A 25,160-nucleotide genomic window follows, 5' to 3' on the forward strand; every position below is an offset into this window, starting at 1 on the left:
CAATGTAGTGAAATTGTGTGGGAAGCTCTGTGCACAAATGTCTGAATGCGGCATAGGATCGTAAATCAGCATAAAGTTGTTAATTTTTAAAACACTTCAATGACTTGAATTTTGAGAAAAGCAGAGTATAAATGCTGTAAAATAAACAAATCTCAGCACATTACAATATTGCCTAAAGGGCACAGTTAGTTCTCTTTGATAATGATCTTAAATAGAACTTTATTATAAATATAAAACATCAACACTTTGCCACTCTCTGTTTCCTTGTTGAGGGCCAAAAACTCTGTGTGAATATTCTTCAGCTGTTCAAAAGTGAAACAACTGTAAAAAATTATGTTATTGAGTTGTGGCTAATTGTGGGTCCCTCGTGCAGGTATCTCCATGATACACCAGGAAAGCTTATGGTAGAGTATATATGCACAGTGTGTAGGCTGCAACTTTTTAAAGTTATTCAAAATATGGATTTTGCCCGTTGTTTGAAGAGCCGCAAAGATGTGATGCCAACATGGAAATTAATGGTTAGGGCAATGCATTGCTGTGTAGTTTTCAAACATGATTTTATTTTTATTTGCTTTTTGCATTTATATCCCACCTTTTTCCTTCTTGAAATTCAAGACAGTTTCCATAGGATTCCAAGGAGGTCTCCTATTGATCTAGATAGTGTCTAGAGTAGACTCCACCTGCTAAACTTCACAAGGTGTCTCTGCCCTATGCCCTGGGACTGTGTATGATGAGGGAACATTTCTAGCAGTTTTTCATTTTGAGACCATCATCAAGTGAGAATCCACCCACAAACAGGCATTATAGCTATGGCTTGATACATGATCTCCATTAATTTCAGCGGACAAGTAGGAGCCCAGTGCATGCACAAAGGTGCAAGATGGTGGGCTGAACCCTTATTCCCCTTCCATTTGTGCAAGTTGCATTTCTGCTTGCATGAAAGGAAAGGATTTCTGCCAGCTGTCCCTTCCCCCACAGACCCCCACGTTGCGTCCCCACACTATCCTGAGGACCTCCCAAACCCCTGCATTTCAGAGAGTACAAGCTGCAGTAGAGGGAGGAAAGTTCATAAATGCCCATAGGTTAAATGGCAAAGGACTATTCAGATTTCAATTAACTACAGAGCTCCTCTTCTGTCAAGGCTTTCCATCCTACTCTCCTTTCCTTTTTTCATTCACCCACACAAAGCCAACAACCACAATTGCACATATTACAAAAAAATGTTGCTTCCGCCCTACCCTCACTGATACAAATTGCTTGTGTCACCAGTGAGGCAATTCTGCTTGATTTGCATGCTGTATGATGTGGGAGGAGGAGGAGGAGATTTGCTATTATATTAAGTGCAAATGAGAACCAATTAAACAATTTTAAGTTCCCTGGATTTTCTTGAACATCAGCTTGTGTGCACAAGTGGTGAGCACTGAAAGCTGGTAGCCTGCTAAATGTTCCTACTGCAAATGATCTGTACATAAAAATTATTCTGTATTAGGTTCTTGGCTGTACAAATACAAGTGAGAGAGAAGAGGATGGCAGCACTCACATCTTTGGATTGGTTAAGCTTTCAGTGCACATGAAATGCAATCCTTTGCAGCCTAAACAAATCAAACATGTTACTTAGAAAGTAGAGGATTTACAATGGTAGTTTCAAATTTAACTTTTGATTAGTTAAGAATCACAATACACTGTATCCAGTCTACAAATGCAACAGAATTCTGAGGTGATAGAATAGATTATGCTGCTTAAAGGTTGTGAATGAGGGATTGCATTTTTGAGTGCCCTCCCAGGTTTTAAAAAGCCTTCTTTCAACTAAAAAAATGAATATTAAGGAACAAAGATTCTAGTCCAACTTGTTTTGCTAGTTTTCTACCTGCAGAGACTTTTGTGTTTGTAGCAGAGCACTCAGAAATGTGTTCCCCCTCTCCTGTAGTCTGAAGCATATAGACCATTCAGCTACATTCTGCAAAGTAACATGTGCAGAGAACTGAAATTACTTCTCCCTTAAGGATTTCTTAGCATGTAGTTACGATTTTCACAGCTTCTTTCTGGTTATTTAAGAAATGTTATTATGTCCCTGCCTGTTATGTAGTCCTACATAACTACATAACTACTGTTTGTCTCCAGACAGTATAGTCAGTGCTTCATATTAACATTTGCAGTGGTCTTGTCTAGTGTTTTGATCTACACATGTTCTGAGGGAAATACTGAAAAGCAGCAGATCAACTGAATGTTGTGGCATGCCCGCAATAGCTATGGTAACTGTTTTTGTGATCTCCTGAAATCCTGGTAGCTTGTAAAGATCTGTGGTGTCAGGAGAGCTTGTCTGTCCAGAAGCAGGTTTCTGACCAAAAGACCCACTGAGTCACTCACTAGGTAATTCCACTGTTCCAGGCCTTTTGAAATTTTGCACAGTTACTGAAATGAGATCCTCCAGGCTTCTCCATGGTAACCCCCCTGTTGTTTCACTTTGTTGACAGTGGAAGGATTGAAAATAGTGGAGATTGAAAAGTGCAAGAGTGATATTAAAAAGATGAGAGATGAAATGGCAGCGAGGAACAGCAGGTAAGTTCTATCTTTTCCTGTTTTGGGGGAAAGTTACCGCTTGACAATTTTTTACTTAACCTCCTAGTGCTTGACCTAAACATATTTAGTCAGAATTAAATCCCATTCAGTTCAGTGGATTTTATTTTCATTCAGTGGGCTTTACTCCCACATAACGGTGCAATTTAATAAACTAATTTGTAATTTATAACATTCTGAAAATTTTAAACAAAAGGCTAAAGGCAGCTAATCAAATACAAGACTTGCTTCTTTAAGAATATATGGGAACTTAATAGTTAAATCATTTTGTTCCAGATGACTGGAAAAATTACTCTCAGAGATTAACATCTTGGTTTCTTTCTGTTTACCCATCCGGTAATAAAAAAATTCTGGCCCTAATTTTGTGCATAGAACAAAAAATTCTTCTGCCAAGAAAAACATTTGTTTGGTAAGAGCCTCTTATTTTAAATAAACCTGCTCAGATATGAAACATAATCACAGAGAATATCGCAATATACACATAGTAGCACCTCTAGCTAAAGTCTTATACTATGACAGAATGTGCATGTTATATTTACCCAGAAATGAGGTATTTCCTTTTTGAGAGAAGACGCCAATCTGTTAATGTAATATATTACCAAACTTGGAGTGGTAATTAATGCAACAGACAAAGCAATCAAATTTTGTTATGGTAGGCTGAATAAACTGAAACATGAAGGTTTCTCTGCCCATGAAATTCCTCATTAGGACAAGGACACCAGCAACTAAGGCACAATTAAAGCTGCTGTTAAATGAGCGGAGTTGAATACTCTTTGGAAGCTTCCCAATATGGGGTTTTCTTGAGGCCAAGCACATCTGCCCTGCATCCTTCAAAAGGTTTAACTGTCATGACTTCCTCTATAAAATCAGGGTACCATAACAAGGTCCATTTTCATAGGATTAAGATGCATTTTTATCAAGAGTTCTTCACATCATCTGCTTGCAGATAATAACTTAAAGTGGTATTACTCAGGTGTGGCCCTTTCTGCATATCACCTAAAACGCTTGCAGAATGTTTGCAAAACATTTTCAATCACTCCCGTTTGTTCACACTCATGTTTCATGGCTGCTGTGAGGAGGGGGTTCTCTCTTTTTTGGCTATTTGTAGATAGATGCTTTGAAGACTTGATAGATGGATTCTCTGTTGTTGTATGTAATCAATGCTTTGAAGATTTAACCAGACATTTTTTTTACAAAGGTGAGGAGGAATGAAGTGAGCTCAGGGACACGATAAAATGGCACCAAGGGGAAAGTTCAGGGATGGCACAGAGGCATGGAAAACACAGCAGGAAAGATAAAATGAAAATGAAAATGTTTTAAATATGCCCACCCAGCAAGGGAAGATGTTTTGAAAACATTTCATACAAAAGAATAATTGTAAAAGGGTTTTCAGATAAAACATTTCCATGCTGGAAATAAAATGTTTTCAGAATGTAAGGGGGGGGAAACAATGCAAAACGCCATGGAGGAAACATTTTATTTCCTGCCTCAAAATGTTTTAAAAGGTTTGTGCAGAAAGGGCCTGTGTTTGCACTTCAAGCCATGTTTGGATTGCCTTGCATAAAACCTTGTACTTTATTTAACAGGGTAAACATTTGTGCAATTGGTATGTGTTTATTTAGATATTAATACCCTGCTTTTCCCCCCATGGGGATCCACAATAACTTACAACATTGTTCTTCCCCTTCCTATTTTATCTCCACAACAACTACCCTGAGAGGTAGGTTAGACTGAGAAAGAGTGACTGAGCCAATTTCATCAAGCAAGTTCCTTGACGGAAAAGGAATCTGAACCTGGATCTCCCAGATTCTATTCTGACACAAACCAGTCTTTCTCTCCACATGGCTGTTGTCCTTATCTCCTCACCTGCTTTCTCTTCATTATTTGTTCTGTTTTTTCCTCTTAAGACAAAGGCTCTGATAACTAGATAATTTTGTCCTTTACAGCAGAAATGAATTTACACCTTAAAACTTTGTTTCGTCACAATTCCTTCTCAAAATTTACCTGCATCTCCTATTGTATACCTGCACTATTGGCGGGGGTGGGGAATGGCAGAGGTTAAAGATGAATAGGTTTCTTTATGAATATTTATTATTTGTTGAGAAGCCTAGCCTGCAATTCTTGGAAAAGGAAGTACAACTGCACTGGCAATGCTTTAAGATTAATACCAGGACAGCATAGAGGCAAAACGTTAAAAAAGGAAATGAAATATGACAAGTATTCTGATCTGTAGAAACCACATTTGCAACTCATAAAAGAGTTGCCAAGTCAGGGATGGAGAAAAGGTCAGAGACTGGGGAGAGGCAGTGGTATAGAAGATGGGTTGTTGTGCAGGAGTAAGTAAGGGGAGATCGGGGACTACTAGGAGAGCTCAGAAAGGCCGTTTCCGCACGGCCAGGAGGCGCCCCCACGCCGGCAGGAGTTCTGTCGGCGTGCGAGCAGGCGAAGGGGAGGGCGGCAGACGGCAGGCGGCTCCGCACGGAGCCGCCTCTGCGCCCTCCCCCGCTTCACTCACGGTGTCCTCTGCATTAGCCTGGAAGGCGCCGCAGCCCATCGCTGCCCTCCGACCCCCTGGAGGTCGGAGGACAGTGTGGGCGGGCTGCGACGCCCGCAGGCTTGGCACGAGGACACCGCGGAGTGCGGCGGAGACGGGAGACAGCGTCTTCCCGGCGGCGCAGTTCGCACCGCGCCACAGGGAAAACGCTCCCTCACCAACAACAACCCTTTAAAGGGTTGTTGTTTAGGGCGGCTTGACGCTGCCCTGGGGGGAGGGAAGAGGAGTCAGGTCGCCGCTGCTGCGTTGCAGCAGCGGGCGCTTCGTGGACGGGCGCCTGGGGGGGCACTCTTTGGCTCTGGTGTCGTTACATAAATGGGCCGTGCAGAAACGGCCGAAGTCTTTTGCAAAAGAAGGGTTTTTTTTCTCTCTCCTACATAAAATGTTAAACTGAATGTTTAGAATTATATCTGGCTAGTTATTCTAAGGAGCCGGTTCTTCTTTCCAAAGCGAGAAAGCTGCAGCACATACTCCTTCACCCTTGATTATAACCTGTCAAGATACCAAGTGGCATTTCATTTTGGTTCTAACTCTGCTGATTAATGTGCAGTCACCTCTCAGCTCTGTTATTACCATTTAAAAGATAAACCAAAAGTGCATGGCTCCCTTTTAGGGTATTTCTCTCTCTCTCTGTTAAAAACAAATATAGAAACCTACATCATCAGTGAGCCATTAAACTCTTGCTCACAGAGAAGAAACCTGTTCTCCCTTTTGCCGCAAACATGTAAAAACTAGTTATACATGGTGTAGAATCTTCCTGCAGTTTTGATTTGACAATGTACAGGGCACACACTTCCCAAAATTGGAGACATCTGAGTAAACCTATGAACATACAATCCACTGAGGCTATAGAGTTAATTAAAAAAAAAAAGCTCAAAAGCGCAACACATGAAATAACTTGTGTATTTTGTGACTGAATTTTTCTTTTGTTTCCGGGAAAACCACTGAAACCTATTTCCCATGCCATGTCTTTACACCCATATACACACCCCACCTCTTTCTTCCATTTCATGAAGATCTATGTAAAACATCAACTTTATTTTTGCATTTGATTTGAGCAAAGAACTCAAATTTAAAACAATACAATTTCTAAAACTTGCATAACATTCCACCCACTACCATCTCCAGTTCCAACAGATGGCTCCTGCATTGGCAGCCAACTGAAGACTCCAATAAGAGAACACACAGCCGATATACTTCAGGATTGCTGTGAGTCATTCATTTATTCCTTTGCATGGACAGGAAGGCTGTGGGCCCTTCTGCACATGCAAAATAATTCACTTTCAATGCACTTTGCAGCTGAATTTTACTGTGCGAAATAGCTAAATCCACTTACAAACAATTATGAAAGTGGATTGAAAGTGCATTATTCTGCATGTGTGGAAGGCACCTATGTCTTGTGTGTGACACTTTTGAGCCTAAAAAATACCTCAGAATTCGAGTATAATTACAAATAGCCTCTGGTTTCTCAGTCAACTATTGCTCAGTAGATTGAAGCAGATCAGCTTTCTTCTCCATAATGGTAGCTTTTGCCCTTTGCACGCTTCTTTTTCTTTGCTCTTTGCCAGTTTCTCACATTTTCGTCTTCCTCTCCCATTCTGTGACAATAATGAGGGAAACTACTAGTCATGGGAATAGCTTAAAGAAGGTAGGGGTAAGCTGGACAGTAGGTGGGAGCTGTTCAGCATGCCATAGGGAAAAGCGTGGATAGAAAAAGGCATATGTGTTCATGGTCTCTGTCGATGCTGTTCCTTCGGCAGCCCAAACTTTTGCCTAGCCCCCTTCAGTGCCTCACCAGTCTTTACCTGCTGTCTAAGATGGATTGGACTGTAGGGGTGAGCCCGCGAACCCGGCAGAACCGTAGAAGGAGCGCTAGGCATGCCGGTGCCGGCTACGGCCTTCCAGGCGCACACACTCCCCCAACCCCCGCTCCCCCATGAGTCACGGGTCATGAACTGCCTGACTCGCGGTCACCAGGTGTCCCACACAAAGGGACACAAAGGCTCCTGCCCTCAGGTGAAGATTAGGCCCAGACATGGATGCTTCCTCCCACACGTAGCAGCCCGATGAGATCATGCATCACATGATGATCTCCCGACCTCTCCGCTCTCCTCTGCCCGACTCCCTTTACACGCTTCCCATTGAAACTCCCATTAAAGGTGCAAAGGGCGAGCGCACGGCAGAGTTGCCAGGATCACGGGATCCCGCGCTTCCTGCTTGCTGGCTCTCTCCACCAGATGAAATCTCCGCGTGTCGTCTCTTCCCTGGGACCTCGTGGGTACGACTACATTGGACTAAGCCCCTTGTCACCCACCTCTTCACCACCATCTCCCATCTTCACATATCTCCTCAACCCTCTGAGGGAATATCCTCAAAGTCCTGCTCTGGCTTATCTGAGAGGACATGAACTCCCACTCGCTTGGGTTTCGTAGTGGGGCAACTGTACCCTTAGTGTGATGTTTATTGGTTTCTCAAAAACATCTGGTTGGGTACTGTAGAAAATGGAATGCTGGAACAGATGAGTGCCAAGGTTATAGTTTACCTATGGCACCAAAAAAAACCCAACCCAAACCTTTTGGGCCAGCCCTGGCTGGGTCACTGTACAAAGTAAATGTGGACTTGTAGGATAGCTTCCAAAAAGCTAGTAAAAGCCCTTCCTCTTCAATACTGGTATACTGCTTATTCCCCACCCCACCACACCACACACACAGAGCTGCTATTCATAGAAATTTACAAATGTAAAGATCTGATCACAGATTCTAAAGTCTTTACTGTTTTGGCTATTGAACATTCTTTGTATGGAATGTTACCAAATTTGACTCTCAGTGAGAAAGGCAGACTATTAATACAATAATTACTTAATTAATTAATCTATTATGAGCTGGGGCGAACACTTTTTCTTGCGGTAATCCACTGTTATCACATTCCTGACTCTGAAAAGCCATTCTCATCTATGGTCCCTTCTAATTACCATAATGTTGTACAGGCAAATTATCTAAGAGACAGGCAAGCTGAGGTGTGGTAAAAAAAATTCCAGGATGGGTGCTATTTGCATTGTCAAAAACTGCAAGTTCAAACTGATGCTTTGTGAAATCACTGTGGCTTGGATCCTGTGAATAAGTTCCATGCATTCTAGATATCTCTGCTGTGGAGGATGCCTCCTTTTGTGCTAGCACTTGCATTTGGGTGTGATCAATTACTTTCATTGATCCCTTGTACAAATGGAAATGTTAGCACAGGACAAAATGCTCTTCGTAGTACAGACACTCTATTATGCAAGGAATTCGTTCTTAGTATCTGAGCCACGGCAGCCTGAAACTTCCAAAATTCATGGTTTGGTTGTGCAGTCAGAATGCAGGCTTCATACTTTTTTTCTCACATGGAAGGAAACCACATGGAGCCATTTTGTACATTCCAGTCAGTGGTGGGATCCAAAAATTTTAATAACAGGTTCCGATGGTGATGGGATTCAAACAGTGTCACCACCACACACACGCACCTCCAGTCCCTATTGGGCAAGGAGGTTGCTTTAGTAACCCCTTCTTGGCACTCAGAAAAAATTAGTAACCACTTCTAGAGAAGTGGTGAGAACTGGTTGGATCCCACCTCTGATTCCAGTACATGGAAAGAACTGGCTGTCATGTATGACTGACTGATGTAATCACCATAATGTTGGTGTTTCTCTTGGGTGACTAACCACACACAATTATTTTATCTGCAATCTAATACAGATTCCATCCCACCAATTATAACCTGAATTGACCTCTTATGGAAGCTGGTCCCTGCCCTCACACACACATTATCAATATATTGTTATAGCATATGAGTACAGTGCAGTACAAACTGGTATTTAAATGCAAGTATAAGTTCTACTCTACTGGTTTTTAGTATATTTAATTGCTTTCTGTAACTGCTATGTATGTCAGATAAAGGAGGATTTCTGAATTTCTACAATGTCTTCTCTTTGTATTTTGAATATATTTGCCTATCTGAAAATGCCTAGTAAATAAATCAACAGGAGTTGCAATTACTATGGGTCTTAAGATTTTGTTCAGAAATAGGCAAATACCCTTTGGACATTTTATTACAGAAAAGTCATGATTGGTTGGTGCTGAAGGGAGATTGTTTACCATAGTTCCAAAGATGAACAACTGCAGACCTTTCTTGTTTTGCTATCTAGATCTAATAACAGTTATGTTGATAGGACTAGGGTAAGTGACATATTGTATGTTTCCAAAGGATTTTTTTTCTTTTACAAATGCAGCCTCTGGGATTGTTTTGTCTAGGAGACTGATGTGGGAAGTGCAGGAAACATTATTAACTCTTTCATCCGTTTCTATTGCTTTAATGCCAGCTGAGGAAAACTTACAGATGCTTGTATTTTTCCCCAATGGGTAGTAACAGAAGTTCAGATATAGAGTTATCTCATAAAAAAGAGGCAGGAGAGGCAACTATTATGGTCCCCTTCCCTTCTTGCTATATTCCCCAAAAGATGCTACATCTGCAAAAGAAAAAGATCACAGGAAATGTAGCCAATTCCTTAATGATAGTTATCAGATGATAGATACATTTACTTGTACTCTCAAAAATATGAAGTTGTTGTATAAATACTGAGGGTTGAATTTTGTTTCATATACAGGACCAACTGCCCATGTAAATATAGCTTCCTGGATGAAAACAAGAAGCTGATGCCCCGAAGGGATGTATCATCCTATCCCAAGGTACAATAAGAACCACTTTCTTTTCAGATAATCTTTTTATAGAGCAGATCATCGCATCAGTTAATCACTTCCTTTACACCACATATATTGGTCCCTGGCATGAAAAGTATTTATTGCCGAAATGTTTTCATTTTGATTACCACCTAAAGAGTTTGGGACCCTTTACCTGGGAACTAATAAGTGACAACTAATAGCACTCTTGTTACTTTCTTTGGCGGGCCTGTCCTACCATACCTGCTTTCTCTGTTTCAGTGATAAATATATTGTCATATGCTCTTAAGTTAATGTGAAAGTAGATTTAGAAGTTCCAAACATACGGGGAAGCTTCCTTGTTTTTTTCCTAAGGTCTGGTAGTTATGTCCTAAAAGCCTAATATTCTCTCTTAGCTTGTATAATTTAACCCTGGTTTGAATGAAACTGCGTGGTACATAGGGCACTTCCGCATGGGCAGAATAATGCACTTTCAATCCACTTTCACAATGGTTTGAAAGTGGATTTTACTATTCTGCACAGTGAAATCCAACTGCAAAAGTGCATTGAAAGTGGATTGAAAGTACATTAATCTGCCTCTGCGGAAGTGCCCTCAGTCTGCAGTGGGCCACTGCGAGTAGCAGAGTGCTCGACAATTTGGACTCTGGTCTGACCCATCAGACTCTTTCTTTTGTTCTTCCTTGATGTCAAGGAAGACATACTCGGCATGAGAAACACACTTAGTACTTCCAGAGAAGTATCCCAGGCATTGAAAAGAAATTCCTTTGGAAGGATAAGAAAATTTGGACAATACAGAAATTGTTAGACTATATCTGGGAACAAGTACAGTTAGAAATGTTTGAAATAATGTCAAGGAATCAATTATGGCACGAGAGACAGAATGAAATGATGAAGATATGGACTTTGTTTATGGAATGGATGAGAGAAATTGGCGTTAAAGAAGACAGATGGGAGAAGAGGCTGGAAAGAATGGAACTGCTGTTGCTCAATTAAAGAACCAAGTAGAAATCAACTCCTTGGGAGGTGGGGGGAAGGGGAAAATATATGGTTTGAATATAAACTGATATATATGTTTGTAATGGAATAGTCTGACTATACACCAAATAACAAAATTTTAAAAAAGAAAAGAAATTCCTGGTCTAAACCTTTGGTAAGTTCTAGTAGAAACAGAGAAGAACTTCCACTGAATTTGGCATTTGCTCAAATGGCTGACCTCAAGACAAAGATAAAACTGATGTTGTTAGCAAAGCAATTAATAACAATTATTTGGTTCCTCTACAGTACACATGCTTTCTCAGGAGACAATTGAAGCTCTTAGGAAACCAACTTTTGATGTCTGGCTATGGGAGCCCAATGAGGTAATGGGGTAGTGTGTAAACAGAATCTTAATGCCGACTGTTATTCTGTAGGCCTATTTCTGAACATTTGAGAATGAGTGTGCCTATAAGTGGATGCCATGGAAACTGATTTGAAAAGCAGCAGATGAATGTTAGCTCTTTTTCAAAGGAAGAGAGAGGGTCTGCGGGAAGAGCCATGCTAGTGAGATTTCTGTAAATGAATGTAGCTTTCAGAATAAGGATCAGGCAGGGCCCAGTGGATCACCACCTATTGCTCCTATGTTCAAAAGCAATTCCATGTTCAAAGTAAATAGTGGGACATTCAGACAACAGATGAGCAAAGAGCCTGTGGTAGGAGACTATCAATTGACTTTGCCTCTTAATCTGCAGTCAATGATTTTCCATTTTAATAGTATTTTTTTTTAAGTTTTAAAGCACAGTTTATTTCCAGAAAGGCTTTTTACCTTTCTCAAGCAGATTTGCAAGCTTTATTTCATATTCTTCTGCTTTTGTTTCTCTTTTCACTTGCAACTGATTCGCACGAACAGTTAATTTTAGGCAACCATATTGTGTGGAAACACAATGTCTACACACAAAAGTATGCCCGTTGTTTCCGCACATTTTAATTTAAATAGCTGATGTCGTTTTTGACATTTTTGCACGTGTGTTTCTAACCTGGAATAAGTCTACAAATGTATACTGGCCAGTCCTTATTAAACTAACACAGTTCATGAAAAGCAGGAATATGAAAAATATTTTATTGTTAAGATCTGATAGATTGACGTAGTTCCTTCATTGTGTTTGCCAATGTGTTTCAAGCTGATCTGAGTCCACTCTACAGATTTCTTGTTGTGTATACAGGCAGAGGCCAGAGAGGGCTGGAATTTGCCAAATACATTATTTTTAAAAGCTTGTTAAATTAATGGGGATGACTGTGAAAGATTTGTCATGTGACACAGTAGCTCTAAAGAATGCAGTTTCTTAGCATTTGTTTTTAAAAACTGAGTCCTCTCTGTCAGGTCATTTCCCAAAATAGTTGACAGATGATCATTTCAAATGGATTTTTGGATATAATGGGAACATGTTTCTGTAGATTGCCTTATTCATGGGACTGATAGGAATCACATAATTAGATACACACTGGGCCACTACCCACTTACCTCACTAAACTGCAACGCCGCTGCGACCCCGCAATGAAAAGCCTCCGTGGCTTCTGACCACGGAGACATTTGTTCCCCACACGTTTGCAATTCTTGAAATAACGCGGGCAGCAAAGAGCGGGAGTTCCGTTGCAATGAGGGGAATGGAGCGCTCCGATTACCGTGGTCGAACGGTAAAGCGTCATGAGTTACGAGAAAGTGGCTGCCAGCCGAGGGCGGTAGTCTCCAGTGCGTGATTGGCTGGGAAGAGGTTGTTTATGATAGGTTCGCGACGAAGCGAGTGCTAACGCCATCAAAGAGGCGCTTAACAGCCCTCTATTAAGATCGCCGGCATTACGCTGACGCCAGCAGTAAATCGCTATTGCGCTTTCTGTGGAGACACGTCATCAGCAGTGTTTGGAAATGAAAGCAGAAGCCAGCTCGCGACGCGACGCCTCTTTGTACTTCCTCATTCGGCCGGGCGCCTCGACATTTTCCATTTGCTCCTCGCACGGCTTTGAACAAGTTGAGACGTGAAGACGCGGACTTCGACTGGATGTCGACCGGTCTACGCCATCACTACGCGACTTTTAGACGGGGACACCCCACTTAACAAGATGGCGCCCCTGTTCCCCTGATTGGTCGTGGAGCTGCGCGCTGCCACAGCCGAATCAGCCGCCACGCGAACAGCCGAGGTTCCCCACAACCCTGCGGCACCTGCGGGTTTTTTTAAAAGTTGCTCTTTTAGCGGAGCTAATTTGCAGCGCAGCCAGTGAGGCGGGAGAGAGGTAAATCCCTGGCAGCCGCCGCAGTGAGCCGGAGATGTGGGGACAGTCCAGGACCCCCGTGGCTTTTAAAGAGGTGACCCCGCGGCTTATGGTGAGTGGATAGTGACCCACTGGCTACTGGTTCACCATATGTAGCCTTTTTTGTTCAGAAACAATAGCGTAAACCAGCATAAACGCTGTGTCACGTGGCATCCCCTGGTAGGTTCATCATCCTGTTTGTTTGAAGTTCATGTGAGTTACTGTATCACTCACTTAGGCCGTTTCCGCACGGGCAGAAAATGACGGCCTGGAGACGGTAAAAACACAGTCTCCAGGCCGCCATTTGCACGAGGGGCTGAAGCGCAGCCGCTGCCGCCTTCGCTACGCCTTCGGGCCGGGCCTGAGCCGGCGTTTCCAGAGCGCTTCCTAGCTCTTTTGGGGAAACGCCGCAGGAAGCCGCCGCAGCTTAACGGCAGCGGCTTCACCAATTTACCCACCGTATTCTCACGCACTTTATTCGGCGCGTCGCCGAAGCCTGGGGACACGCCTTCTACCCTGTGCCGCCGAGCAGGCGCCAGGTTAGGGCGCGGTCCCCAGGCCTCGCCGGCGCCGCCGAGCGCCCAGGGACAAGTCGGTCGCGGTAGCACCGGCGTCCTGCGCCCGCTGCCCGCTCTTCCGACCGCCCTGTGCGGACGGTCCCAGCGTCTTCGGGTCGGCGCAAGAAGCGCCGACCCAGCCGTTTCCGCTGCCGTGCGGAAACGGCCCCAGATTTATGAGGTACAGGAATCCACGAAGCTGCCTGATTCTGCTCAAATCAGACCATCTGTCCATCAAAGTCATTATTTTCTGCTCAGTCTGGCAGTGGCTCTTTGGGGTCTCAGCTGCTATCTTTCCTCTGGAGACTTTGGGGGCTGACCCTAGGACCTTCTGCATACCAAGCAGATACTCAACAACTAGCCACAGCCCCCCTATGTGTTTTGAATAAGATTATCAATCACAGCTCTGTAGCATTGTTCCACTGCAAAGTGGTCACATAGTGGCCTCCTTGAAGGGGACTGGCAAACAAACATGTTTCATTTCTCCTCCTTTCCCTCGTGCCTTCCTGGCAATGTGACTTAAAAAAACCCAGCAAAGACCTGTGAAAAGACATTAGGAAGGATGCTTGTATTTGCAGCCAAAATGCTGAATGGTCAGAATACAGTTCTCAAAAAGATAAATGCATACCTTAGGTCCGTTGTCTTAAAATAATATTTTCCCTGTGAATTTTAAGTACTGGAATGTGCAGATACTCACTTCTGTTTCCTGCATGGAAAATGCAAGATAAAAAGTATTACAGGAAGGCACACATGGATTTAGTACGCTTGGCATCCATTTGTTGCCAACTTGTTATCCTCTGCTGCCCCTTTGTTATTGTTGGGGAGCCATTTTTGTGCACTGAAAGCATTAACAGGGTCTCAGATCAATTTACTTGCAGGATTACCGCAGCTGTGTAAAAAAGAGTTTTATTTTGCTCTTGCCTATGCGGTATGGTGATTAAAGGCGGGGTGCCCGGATGTGATGCCGCAGGTGCTCCACCACGCTGTTCTTAAGAAGGCTTTCCAGCATCATGGGGAGGCAAAGTCTTCCTGCTGCCAGAAGGCCCCCATTGGGCTTAATGGACTTAAATCACTGAAAAGGTGGCTTACGTCCAAAGCCCCAGGCACTGGCACAGCAGAGGCAACAGCTGTGTGAAAGCCGACTAGCATCAGTTCCTCCTCTGGCTACACCTCCAGAACGTCCCCACTAAACCAGTGGGGGCACAGGAATGCTGGTGAGGCACTCTGCATTGTGTTCAACCACTGTGCAGGGCCCCAGCAGATCCACCCCTCCGCCAGGGTAAGTGCCAGGGAGGGCAAATCCACTGGTGCAACCCCACGCTTCCTCCAGCGGCAGATTTGGTCCCCCTTTGGATGGGGCTTGTAAGAGTGTTGGACTAGTATCTGGAAGATTCAGGTTCAAACCCCCTTTCATGCAAGGGAGGTTGCTGGGCCAGTCACACTCTCTCAGCCTAACCTACCTCACATGGTTCTTGAAAGGAGGAGATAAGAACAATGTAAGCTGCTTTGGGTCCCCACAGGGGAGAAAGGTGGGGCATAAATGAATAAAATAAAATGTTTTATTTTTTCTTAACTGCAAATTACCAAGGTCAAACCCTTAAACGTTACTTAAACATTCCTTTTTGAAGAAAAGTAGAGTTTGCTTTAAAATTTCCCAGATAATTGAGAAACAATAACTTGGCATAGGATTACACTGAAAGTCTACTGTTGAAATAAGGCTCAAAATTATTTTGCATTCTTAAGGATCAAACTACATCTTAATGGTGTTTCAAATGTTACAGGGTGTTCCTAGGTTGAGTTTGGATTCCCCAACCTAACTTGAGTCAGGAAGTGAAATGGCACCAGCAAGTTTCCCATTTAGGAATTCATTTCTCAAGTAAGGCTTGATTCTGACTTGGCATCAGCTGTGCTTTTTTACTGACACGAAATGGTCCCATTGAGGCCTTGTTTTGCCCTTTTTAGGGGGTGCACACCCTTAATTTGCAAATCATCCAGACTGCCAGAGCTTCCCAGGAATCTTTATGAAAATGAAGGGATTTAAAACTGGGTCTCCCTTCCCAACCAACGTGTAATACACATAGTATTTTCAATATAACAATAGTAATATAATACTAATTTTCATACAAAAATAATCTATGTTTCTTTTTTCCAGATGCTAAGCTGTTTAGAACATATGTATCATGATTTAGGATTAGTGAAAGACTTTAACATCAACCCTATCATACTAAAACGGTGGCTGGTAAGATTTTCCATTGATTTTGTGTAGATTTTTAAAATGTGTATGATATTAAAAATTAGATCCTTGCAAAAATGTATGCTCAAATTTAGGTACTTGAAATTAAAGAGTGCTAAATAATCCCTGAAATTGTTCCAGACTATAACACAGATGCCTTTAAAATTTTAGAACTGCCATTCTGTCTTTATCCAGAACTGATCTGCGATTTGTCAGTACCTCCTGAAGTGACCAGATTAAATAAGCATTGCAGTGAATGATGACAGGACCTGGTTCAAATAGCATCTATATGCATCTATACCCCATTCCTCCAAATTTTTCTACCTGTTGTATCATTGGTCATTCCATGCCATGCATCAGTTTACATCATTTTTACTTTAAGGTGTTTCTTCTAAGTTTTGGTTGGCAGCCCAGTTCCACCCAAGTGACCTGAAATCAAGTATCAGTTGTGTTGCTTACGGAACACCTTTGAAAAGAACATATGATACCATTTTCCTGTGCTTTTGTGTATATATGTCATAAAAATAAAAATCTTTAATGGAAATAAAATGGAAGCAACACCATTAAAAAATAAGAAAGGTCTGTGTGAGAGTTAGGAGTGGGGGTAGGGTGGAAACAAACACGCTCTCAAACCAACAGCCCTATGAATATTGCTCAGTAGAAGCAAAACACTGCTTTTTATTCCTCTTGTTATGACTGTTGAGTTTTTGTCACTTGAAATTGCTAGAAGATGGAACATGTATGTAAGTCATTCATCTGTAAGTCATTCATCTGTATGTAAGTCATGTGTAAGTCATTCACACAAAGTCATTCATCTGTGTGTAAGTCATTCATCTGTAGCCCTCCTTTCTGTAGGCTCCAGTGTCTAAATCCTGTGACAGAAGACAGATCTTTTTTTCTATGTAGAGACTGAAAAGTCTTGAAGAGCAACATATCCCACTTATTCCAGAAACTCCATATTATGCCCCTTAGAACAGTTTATCTACATCTTTAAAATATTGAAAAGAAAAGAAAATAGAAAAAAGAATCAGCAAGGTAATGCCTCCTCCCCATTCTGACTCAAAGTGCCCTCCTTACCCTTGTCTCAACTTCTCTAGTTGCTAATTGACCGGATAGTTTTGCAAGTTCAGAAGCGCAGTGGAAAGTGGATCCACAAATGACTTTTTGCTCTCTGGTACTATGTAAAGGAGGAACTTACACATCTGTCCCTGGAGATGTGCAAATTTCCCCTTCCAAAATAAATAAATAAATAAATAAATAAATAAAAGAAGAGCAAAATGAAGAAATGTTGGTCCATTGCTTCAATCATTCCTCTCCAGATTTGTCAAGCAGCTCCGTCTTTCTTAATACCTGGTCAAACTGACAATACCCAAAGGTAGATGTCACTCCAGATAGAAGACAATAGAGGGCAACAGCAAACAATTTATTAAAGGAAGATTCTACAGTTTTAAAAAGTTTTGTGCAGAACAAAGGTAATTCACTAATGTAGCAATGGACTTCTAAGATTTGTGTGTTGAGATTTGATACTGTCCTTATTTCTCTATCAGTTTTTTCCTCTTTGTTTTTATAGCTGTGCATTCATGATAATTACAGAAGCAATCCATTCCATAATTTTCGACATTGTTTCTGTGTCACCCAGATGATGTACAGCATGGTCTCGCTTTGCAGTCTCCAGGTGTGTATTTCTCCGGCCACTTTAGTTTTTCTTTCCCCCTCTTTTATTAGATAATGGAGTTCTAATTATAAAGCATCATGAGTATCTTGGATTTGCATTCATGCCAAGTCCACATTGGTCCACATGGTCCACATTATGCAGTATTGTCTGCTCTGATTGTTGGCAGTGGCTCTCTAGAGTGTCAAGTATGGAAAGATCTTTCCCAACAGCTGGTTCCAGAGATCCTTTAATTGGAGATGTCAGGGATTAGTCCTGTAACCTTCTGTGTACAAATCATGTGCCCTGCCAGTATAGTACAGTTAATGAAATCCATGTCCTCTTTACCACAATAATTTTTTCCCCAGCTGTGGTTACTACTTTAATATGGAAAGGCATAATGTGTAATCATTTTTCTTTATCCATGAAGTCAGGTGGGAGTAGGACTCCTGAAGTGAATTAATTGGTTTACATTCAGTGAGTGAATCAGACGGTAAAGTAAGTTGAAAGAGAGTCAGCAATCTTGGTTAAGTTCTGGGACTCCTGATCTGTCAACTGGAGATACACAACTGAGAGCTCAGCAAGGCTGCAACATGGGCCCTTTCCCCACCTACCTTAAGCCCCGCGTTACTCGAGGAGAGTAGCGCGGGGTCCCTCGGCACTCCCCACTGAGAGGGGCGGCGACAGCGCAGCCGCCCCGATGCTGCTGCTGTCGTGCCCCTCAGCGTGAGGCATTCCTGGCGCTCTTTCAAAGGGCGCCTTTTGATGACCCCGCGCAGAGCGCGGGGTCGAGGGGACGCCCGGGCGCGCGCGCGCTGGGAATTGCGCGCAGCAACCCTCGGAAAAGGGTAAGTGGGGAAAGGGCCATGATTTGGTTTATGCTTGTGATAGCTTATGGATGGCCAGTTGGCTCAAAATACGGAGGTTGGCAAAAATGCCTTGGCTTCCAACCAACTGGTACAAGGCCTGATTGGAAATCCCATTTTACAGTAACCCTGCAAACCATTATCAATTTATGAGAAAAATAGTAAAGAGGGTTCAGTGGTAAAGCATCTGCTTTGCATGCAGGACATCCCAAGTTTCATCCTCAGCATATCCAGTTAAAAGGGTGAGATTGTGCATGATGTGATAGTCTCTACTTGGGACTCTGGAAGGCCTTTGCCAGTCAGAATAGAACTTAATAGATCAATAGTCACTCTGACCGTCCGCTACAGCAATGTAATGGCTGTGGTGTGGTTCATGACCCGCAGGTAAAGTCATAGATCTTTGCATGTTGTTGTTTCCAGGTTCAGTTCCCAGAATTTCCAGGTAAAAGGATCCGTTGAAAGCGTTCTTCTTGAGACTTGGGAGAGCCTCTGCCAGTCAAAGCAGACAAGGCTGACCATGAGGGGTCAATGCTCTCGCTTAGAATAAGACAATTTCATGTGTTTATCTTTGCCTTTAAATAAACCTACTGTACTATCAGACAAAGACAACTTTTTTTCATTGTGCTATTAATTATACATCAGAGATACGCTTGAATAATTTGCTATTGCTACCCATCCCCGCTCCCATTTTGAACCTTGCTTGTAATAAATGTAGGTATTGTGAAGTATTACAAACAATTTTTCTCGGTGTTTAAAAGTGTTTTTGCTTTGCTATGAAAGCTACATGGAAATTGTAAAAATATGTTTCTTTCTGTCCTGCTTAGGTAAAACTTTCTCAAGTTGATATTTTAATACTAATGACAGCCTCAGTGTGTCATGATCTGGATCACCCAGGATATAACAACACGTATGTATCCTTTGGAGCAGGAGCAATGAGTCATACGCTATATATCTGGATAAATATAGACCAAAACATAGACTTCAATCCAGGACATAGTTAAGCATGTCTAAATCCAACTGAAATTAAATGGGAGCACTCTAGAATTAATGATGCTTATTTCATGGTTCATACTAAGAACTCCCAACCCAGAGTAAGTGTACCCCCAGGGGTCCACATCAGAGTGTTTGGGGGTACATGAAAAAATATATAATAGCTAATTTGGGGATATTACTAACATGGTGGTACAATTTTAGGGAAATGGGTTGCCCTAATTACTAATTCAGGGAAACAATTTTTGGTAAATGAGTTGCATGAGTGAAAAAAGGCTGGGAACCACTGGGTTAGGGATGGATTTGGCTTTTTCTCAAAGTGTAAAATAGGCATGATCAATCACCAAGAAACTGTTACCTGATGGTTGTCTGTCTATCTGTGTTTTAAATTCTGCAGGGAAATTGTCTCCTTGATTTTATAAGTATCGTTCCAAGGGCATATTACAGAGCGAATGGGTAGCTGCTGTGTTGTATAAGATGTGAAAACAGATAAGCATGTTTATTTTACCAAGTATTGACATGGTGGGAAGTCATGGCCAATGGTTGCTCCCTGCTGAGTGTACTTTCTGAGAGATAAACACATGTATCTGTCTTATGCCTGTAGCGTACTTGCTAACCTGAAATTTGTGCACAGTCACTTTGTCTAGAAAATTACAATGCTTGACAAATAGAAGTTTCCTCTATATACAATTAGAACTACTTTTATAGTGTCAAATAAATTACACAGATGTTATAGGAGAATACATTCTTGACATAATCTCGGAAAATGTCATTAATATAAATGTGACATTTGACATCTAAATACTAAAGTAGTGGTAATTGAAAGTTCTGAAAAGTTAAAATACTGAAATGGAATATGACACCCTTCTGATACAGAGTGAATTGTTGAAGGAGTTTGACTATTTGTTGAATACTTTTTTTTTCTAAAACAGTTTGTATTGCAACAGGTCTGCCAACAGGGACAAGATGAGGTTATATTTGCACATACGTTTGGAGTCTTAACAAGCCCTGTGTAGTGAAAAACATGAATGGCTGCCGGGGCACACCTGCTACTCTGTGGCATTTGTGTGGTGTCCTGATTTGAACATTGGGCTTTGCTATGGAAACTGAGGTTCAAATGCCCACAGAGTCCTGAAGTTCTCCAAAACAACATACCTTACTGGGTTATTGTAAGCTCATTTGAGGAATAGCAGAATATGCATGAACAAATGGTGGTGGTAGAAAATGCCGTTAAGTCTCAGCCAACTTATAATAACCCTGTACAGTTTTCAAGTCAAGAAATGAACAGGCATGGTTTGCCATTGCCTGCTTATGCTTAGCAGCCCTGGACTTCCTTAGGGGACTCCCCTCCAAGTACTGACCAGGGCTGATTCTGCTGACTCTGCTTAGCTTTTGAGATATGACAGGATCAGGCTAGCCTGCACCATCCAGGCCAGGGCATGAAACAAACACATCCAGACCAGGGCATGAAACAAACAAAAAATTATCTGTGCCAAATATAGTTGAGATAAAGTTTGAAATCTACAACTTTCTTCCTATCCTTCTTACTATGAAAATCTAGAACAAATAACACTGAACCTCATGTTTGAATTTCTGCCTTTTGAAAACAGTTTTGAAAAATACTTCATGAGGAATGTTCAGATATTCTGTGTCCTGGAAACCCATTATAACTAACTATAGCTCTGACCATAATTATATCCCTCTCTATGTGATATATTATTCATATTAAAATATTACAGTTAATAATATAAAAACTTAGAACAAAAACCAATAATTAAAAAATGGCAGGGACCAGCAACCAAGGAAAGGGCAGGTACACAGAGGAAGTAACATACATGTAAAAACACAGAGAGCTGAAGCTTTTGTTTATTGCATTCACAACAGAGTTCTCATTAGTGAGTTCGGTTTAACAAGCACATACTCTGTTTGTGGAAGGAATTGTTGTGGTAAAAGCAGTAACAAAACCAGGCTTGCTTTTCCATTTATGTGTGCCCTTTTATTATATCCAAGCCACTTTATTGGATAAGCTGTAATACTGGATAGCATATTTTAAAGGAGACCCAGATGCTGTGCTGGAGGGATGAATCTGGTATAAACCCACATGGAGCTCACAATACAAAGAAGTGTGTCATCTAGAGAGTTGGGATTGCTAATGCATTAAAACATATATTTTTTTAATGTCAGGTACCAGATTAATGCACGAACAGAGCTTGCTGTGCGCTACAATGACATTTCCCCGCTTGAGAACCATCACTGTGCTGTGGCTTTCCAGATCCTTACCCAGTCAGAATGCAACATTTTTTCCAACATTGATCAGGAACAGTTCAAACGGATAAGGCAGGTATGGGTTACAGTCGAAAAGACTATGACAAAGTTCTTATTCATGTATACTACATATTTTATATAACTGCATTTGATACATTCTTCTGTTTAGTTAATATTTCCAGGGCTTAATTCGTACTAAGGTTTAATTGGGTTTTGTCCTGAAACCTATTTTGTTTAATGGTTGTTTAATGATTGAGTCCATAAGGGGAAGGGCAGCATATAAATATAATAAGTAAATACACAAATGTCTGTGTTTAACTATGGGACATATGAAGGAACAGTAAACAAGAGTGTTTTCAAGCATATACAAAGTAGTCTCCATACACACACACACACACACACAACTGAGGAATTACAGCCCTTCATAATGTGGGGTTAGGAGGAACAACTCTCAGGTCAGTTTTGCTCTGGGAAGTCTTGAACATCAGCGCCTCTCATTTCAGAAACAAAAAATTGCTTTTGGTCAGAGAAAAGAAGCCAAACCTGATAAAATAAGCATTCACAGATTGTAGGCTTAATCATGTAACAAACTGAACTTTTAAAAATCTCATGTGTCTTGAACCCAGGCTATAATGCTTTATGGTTTTCCACAGGTTTTTGTTTTTTACTTATAAAGTGTCCCCATGATACTTTCCTCAAGTCCAAAAAGTTGTATGGCGGAAGTAGCACATGTGCAAGATAGAATTTTCACTTTAACTTTACAGTGATCTTATTTTGCACAGGGAATTATTACTTTAATCCTAGCAACAGACATGGCAAGACATGCTGAAATACTAGACTCCTTCAAGGAAATACTGGACAATTTTGACTATTCAAATGAAGAGCATATTACCCAGGTAAACCAATCAGACAGTCTCGTTATGTTTTCAGCATATGATGTGTGTAAATAAGGCAGTGATTTGTCTAGTTCAGAAGAGTAATCTATCAGCCTTGAGTATTATTTATAACAGAAAGGAGAGTCATATTTTCAAAATGAATAAATGCATCTATTCTTCTTATCTTTGTTGCCAGTTTTTCAGTGGATGTAGGATTGTGTCATCTATCTTCCTGATTTCTAGTTTTTGTTAGAATGGTCTGTCTGATAAGCACCATACTCCTGTTTCTTAAAAAAAAATTTAAAATGGCATTTTCTTCCCTCTTTACACTATATGTAGGGATGGGGGAGGGGCTAATTTCCATTTTCATAAGAAAAATGTTCTATTGGAGATAAACTTACGGTATTATCAGAAAAATCATATGTAGGAATGTCTTCAAATTGAAGGTCACAGTGGGAAAGGAGCTTCAAGCTGCAAATCTGAAGTTTGCTGTTTGCAGTTGAAGGCTGGATGCTGAGTACAAAGGATTAAGGAATGAATGTTCTCCACCTTCCCATCTTGTATTATCACCACCATTCCCTTCTTTGGTTATGTTGATAGATTCTGCACACAGTATACTCTGCTAAGTCATCTGCCCTCCCCAAACCCAACCCCAGGCCCCTCCCCTAAAATCCCCAGCAATTTCTTAACTCAGGCTCATTCCGCACATGCAGAATTATGCACTTTCAAACTGCTTTCAGTGTTCTTTGAAGCTGTACGGAATGACAAAATCCACTTGCAAACAGTTGTGAAAGTGGTTTGAAAACGCATTATTTTGTGTGTGCGGAAGGGACCTCAGAGTAGCAACCTTAGGTGGGGGAAGACCACAGAAAGGGCCTTTCCACTAGGGCAACACATATCCTGTCTTATGTCATGTCCCGTGAGGCTTGCCTAGCACATGCCCTGCTCTCTTTTAAGCATGAGATCATAACATTGTATGTGGGGAGGGAGGGTTACCTAGGCTTTTTGCTAAGGGGGTTGATCCTTTCAATTTGCTTTTACAATCAGTGTCTAGCCTGAGGACTATTAATATTTTAGGTTGTTAATGTTAGATGCTGCCTATATGCTGTGGCTGTGTTTTATCTGGCTGATGGGTTTTTTTTAACAGTTTGTTAATTTTAGTGAATTTATCCTGTTTATAGCTTATCATGCTTTATTTTGTAAGCCGCCTCAAACCGGTTCTCCAGAAAGGTGGCATTATCATTTTCTTAATAAACAGTAGTTGTGAAGGAAGATAAATTACTGAATTTGGTGACAGCTTTTGCCAAAGCTGTAGACTCTTAGGCAACAGGGAAACCATGCATGTCAAATTCAACAGGGAAACCATGCATGTAATAGGCAGAAGAGTGCAAATTAGAAATAGAATATAGATAATACTTACCTGCTTTGGGTAGAGAGCCTTCATGGTAAACATAGGCCTCACCTGCCCACCAGGAGTGCCCCATTCACGTTGGATGGAGCGGCTCCCAGATCCAGGAGCACAATGTATCAGCTGGAACATACATGGAGTTCTAGATGGAGAAAATTAAGATTACACCCACACACTGTTGGATATTGAACTATTGTTGATCTACAGATAATCCAGTCACAAATGATGGCTATAGAACAACAAAAGTTCAGTATCTAGCAATGTGTGGCTGTGACCTAAGCATAAACTATATTCCATAGAGATCAACAGCAAATGCCTCATTGCTTTCAGTTGATCAGGCCTGGAGTTTCCTGTTACTTTGATCCCAATGTAAAGTGGAGGAAATCCAGTCTAGTGAATGGCACAGATAAGAATGGCAGATCCCTTGACCATGATGCTTTCCTGCTTTCAGTTGAAGATGATACTGATCAAATGCTGTGATATCTCCAATGAAGTACGTCCAATAGAAGTCGCTGAACCATGGGTAGACTGTTTATTAGAGGAGTATTTTATGCAAGTAAGAGTTTATCTTATGTAGCAATGTAATCATTCGTCTTTCAGCTCTATAACTGAAAGCCATCAGGTAACAATGTCTAACATGCTTTATCCACCTAAATCAGGGGTAGGGAACCTGCGGCTCTCCAGATGTTCAGGAACTACAATTCCCATCAGCCCCTGCCAGCATGGCCAATTGGCCATGCTGACAGGGGCTGCTGGGAATTGTAGTTCCTGAACATCTGGAGAGCCGCAGGTTCCCTACCCCTGACCTAAATGAAAGAACACCTTCTCAATAAACTCAGGGAAGTATGTCATTTTGACAGTGTTCACCAAATAAAAGTTGCTGTAATTGACTCTAATTTGTAACCTAAAAAGACAATCACAGTCTAAAAATGCAAGTGTCACTAGGTTGCCACTTTGTTCACTTTAATAGGAACTCATTTCTCAAGTAAGGCTTGATTCAAACTTGGCTGTAGCAGTGCTTTTTTACTGACACAAAATGGCCCCATTGAGGTCTTGTTTTTTCCTTTTTAGGAGATGCACACCCTTAATTTGCAAATCAACCTGACTACCAAAGCTTCCCAGGAATCTTTATGAAATTGAAGGGATTAAAAACTGGGTCTCCTTTCCCAACCAATACTAATATACAAATT

At 41.5% G+C, this 25,160-nt stretch overlaps 1 protein-coding gene across 1 annotated transcript in view; it reads left to right on the forward strand.

Annotated features, from left to right (window-relative positions):
• PDE9A (phosphodiesterase 9A) overlaps positions 1-25,160 on the forward strand; it is a 79,492-nt gene that overhangs the window by 42,184 nt on the left and 12,148 nt on the right. Inside the window, exons 7-15 of the mRNA XM_048493635.1 lie at positions 2,475-2,559; positions 9,771-9,851; positions 11,126-11,201; positions 15,835-15,921; positions 17,486-17,590; positions 19,257-19,339; positions 21,607-21,763; positions 22,470-22,583; positions 24,422-24,526. Of these exons, the coding sequence (XP_048349592.1) occupies positions 2,475-2,559; positions 9,771-9,851; positions 11,126-11,201; positions 15,835-15,921; positions 17,486-17,590; positions 19,257-19,339; positions 21,607-21,763; positions 22,470-22,583; positions 24,422-24,526 (893 nt within the window). The remainder of the gene's footprint in view (positions 1-2,474; positions 2,560-9,770; positions 9,852-11,125; positions 11,202-15,834; positions 15,922-17,485; positions 17,591-19,256; positions 19,340-21,606; positions 21,764-22,469; positions 22,584-24,421; positions 24,527-25,160) is intronic.

Source organism: Sphaerodactylus townsendi, linkage group LG04, assembly GCF_021028975.2.
Source record: "Sphaerodactylus townsendi isolate TG3544 linkage group LG04, MPM_Stown_v2.3, whole genome shotgun sequence".
Classification (NCBI taxonomy): Eukaryota; Metazoa; Chordata; class Lepidosauria; order Squamata; family Sphaerodactylidae; genus Sphaerodactylus; species Sphaerodactylus townsendi.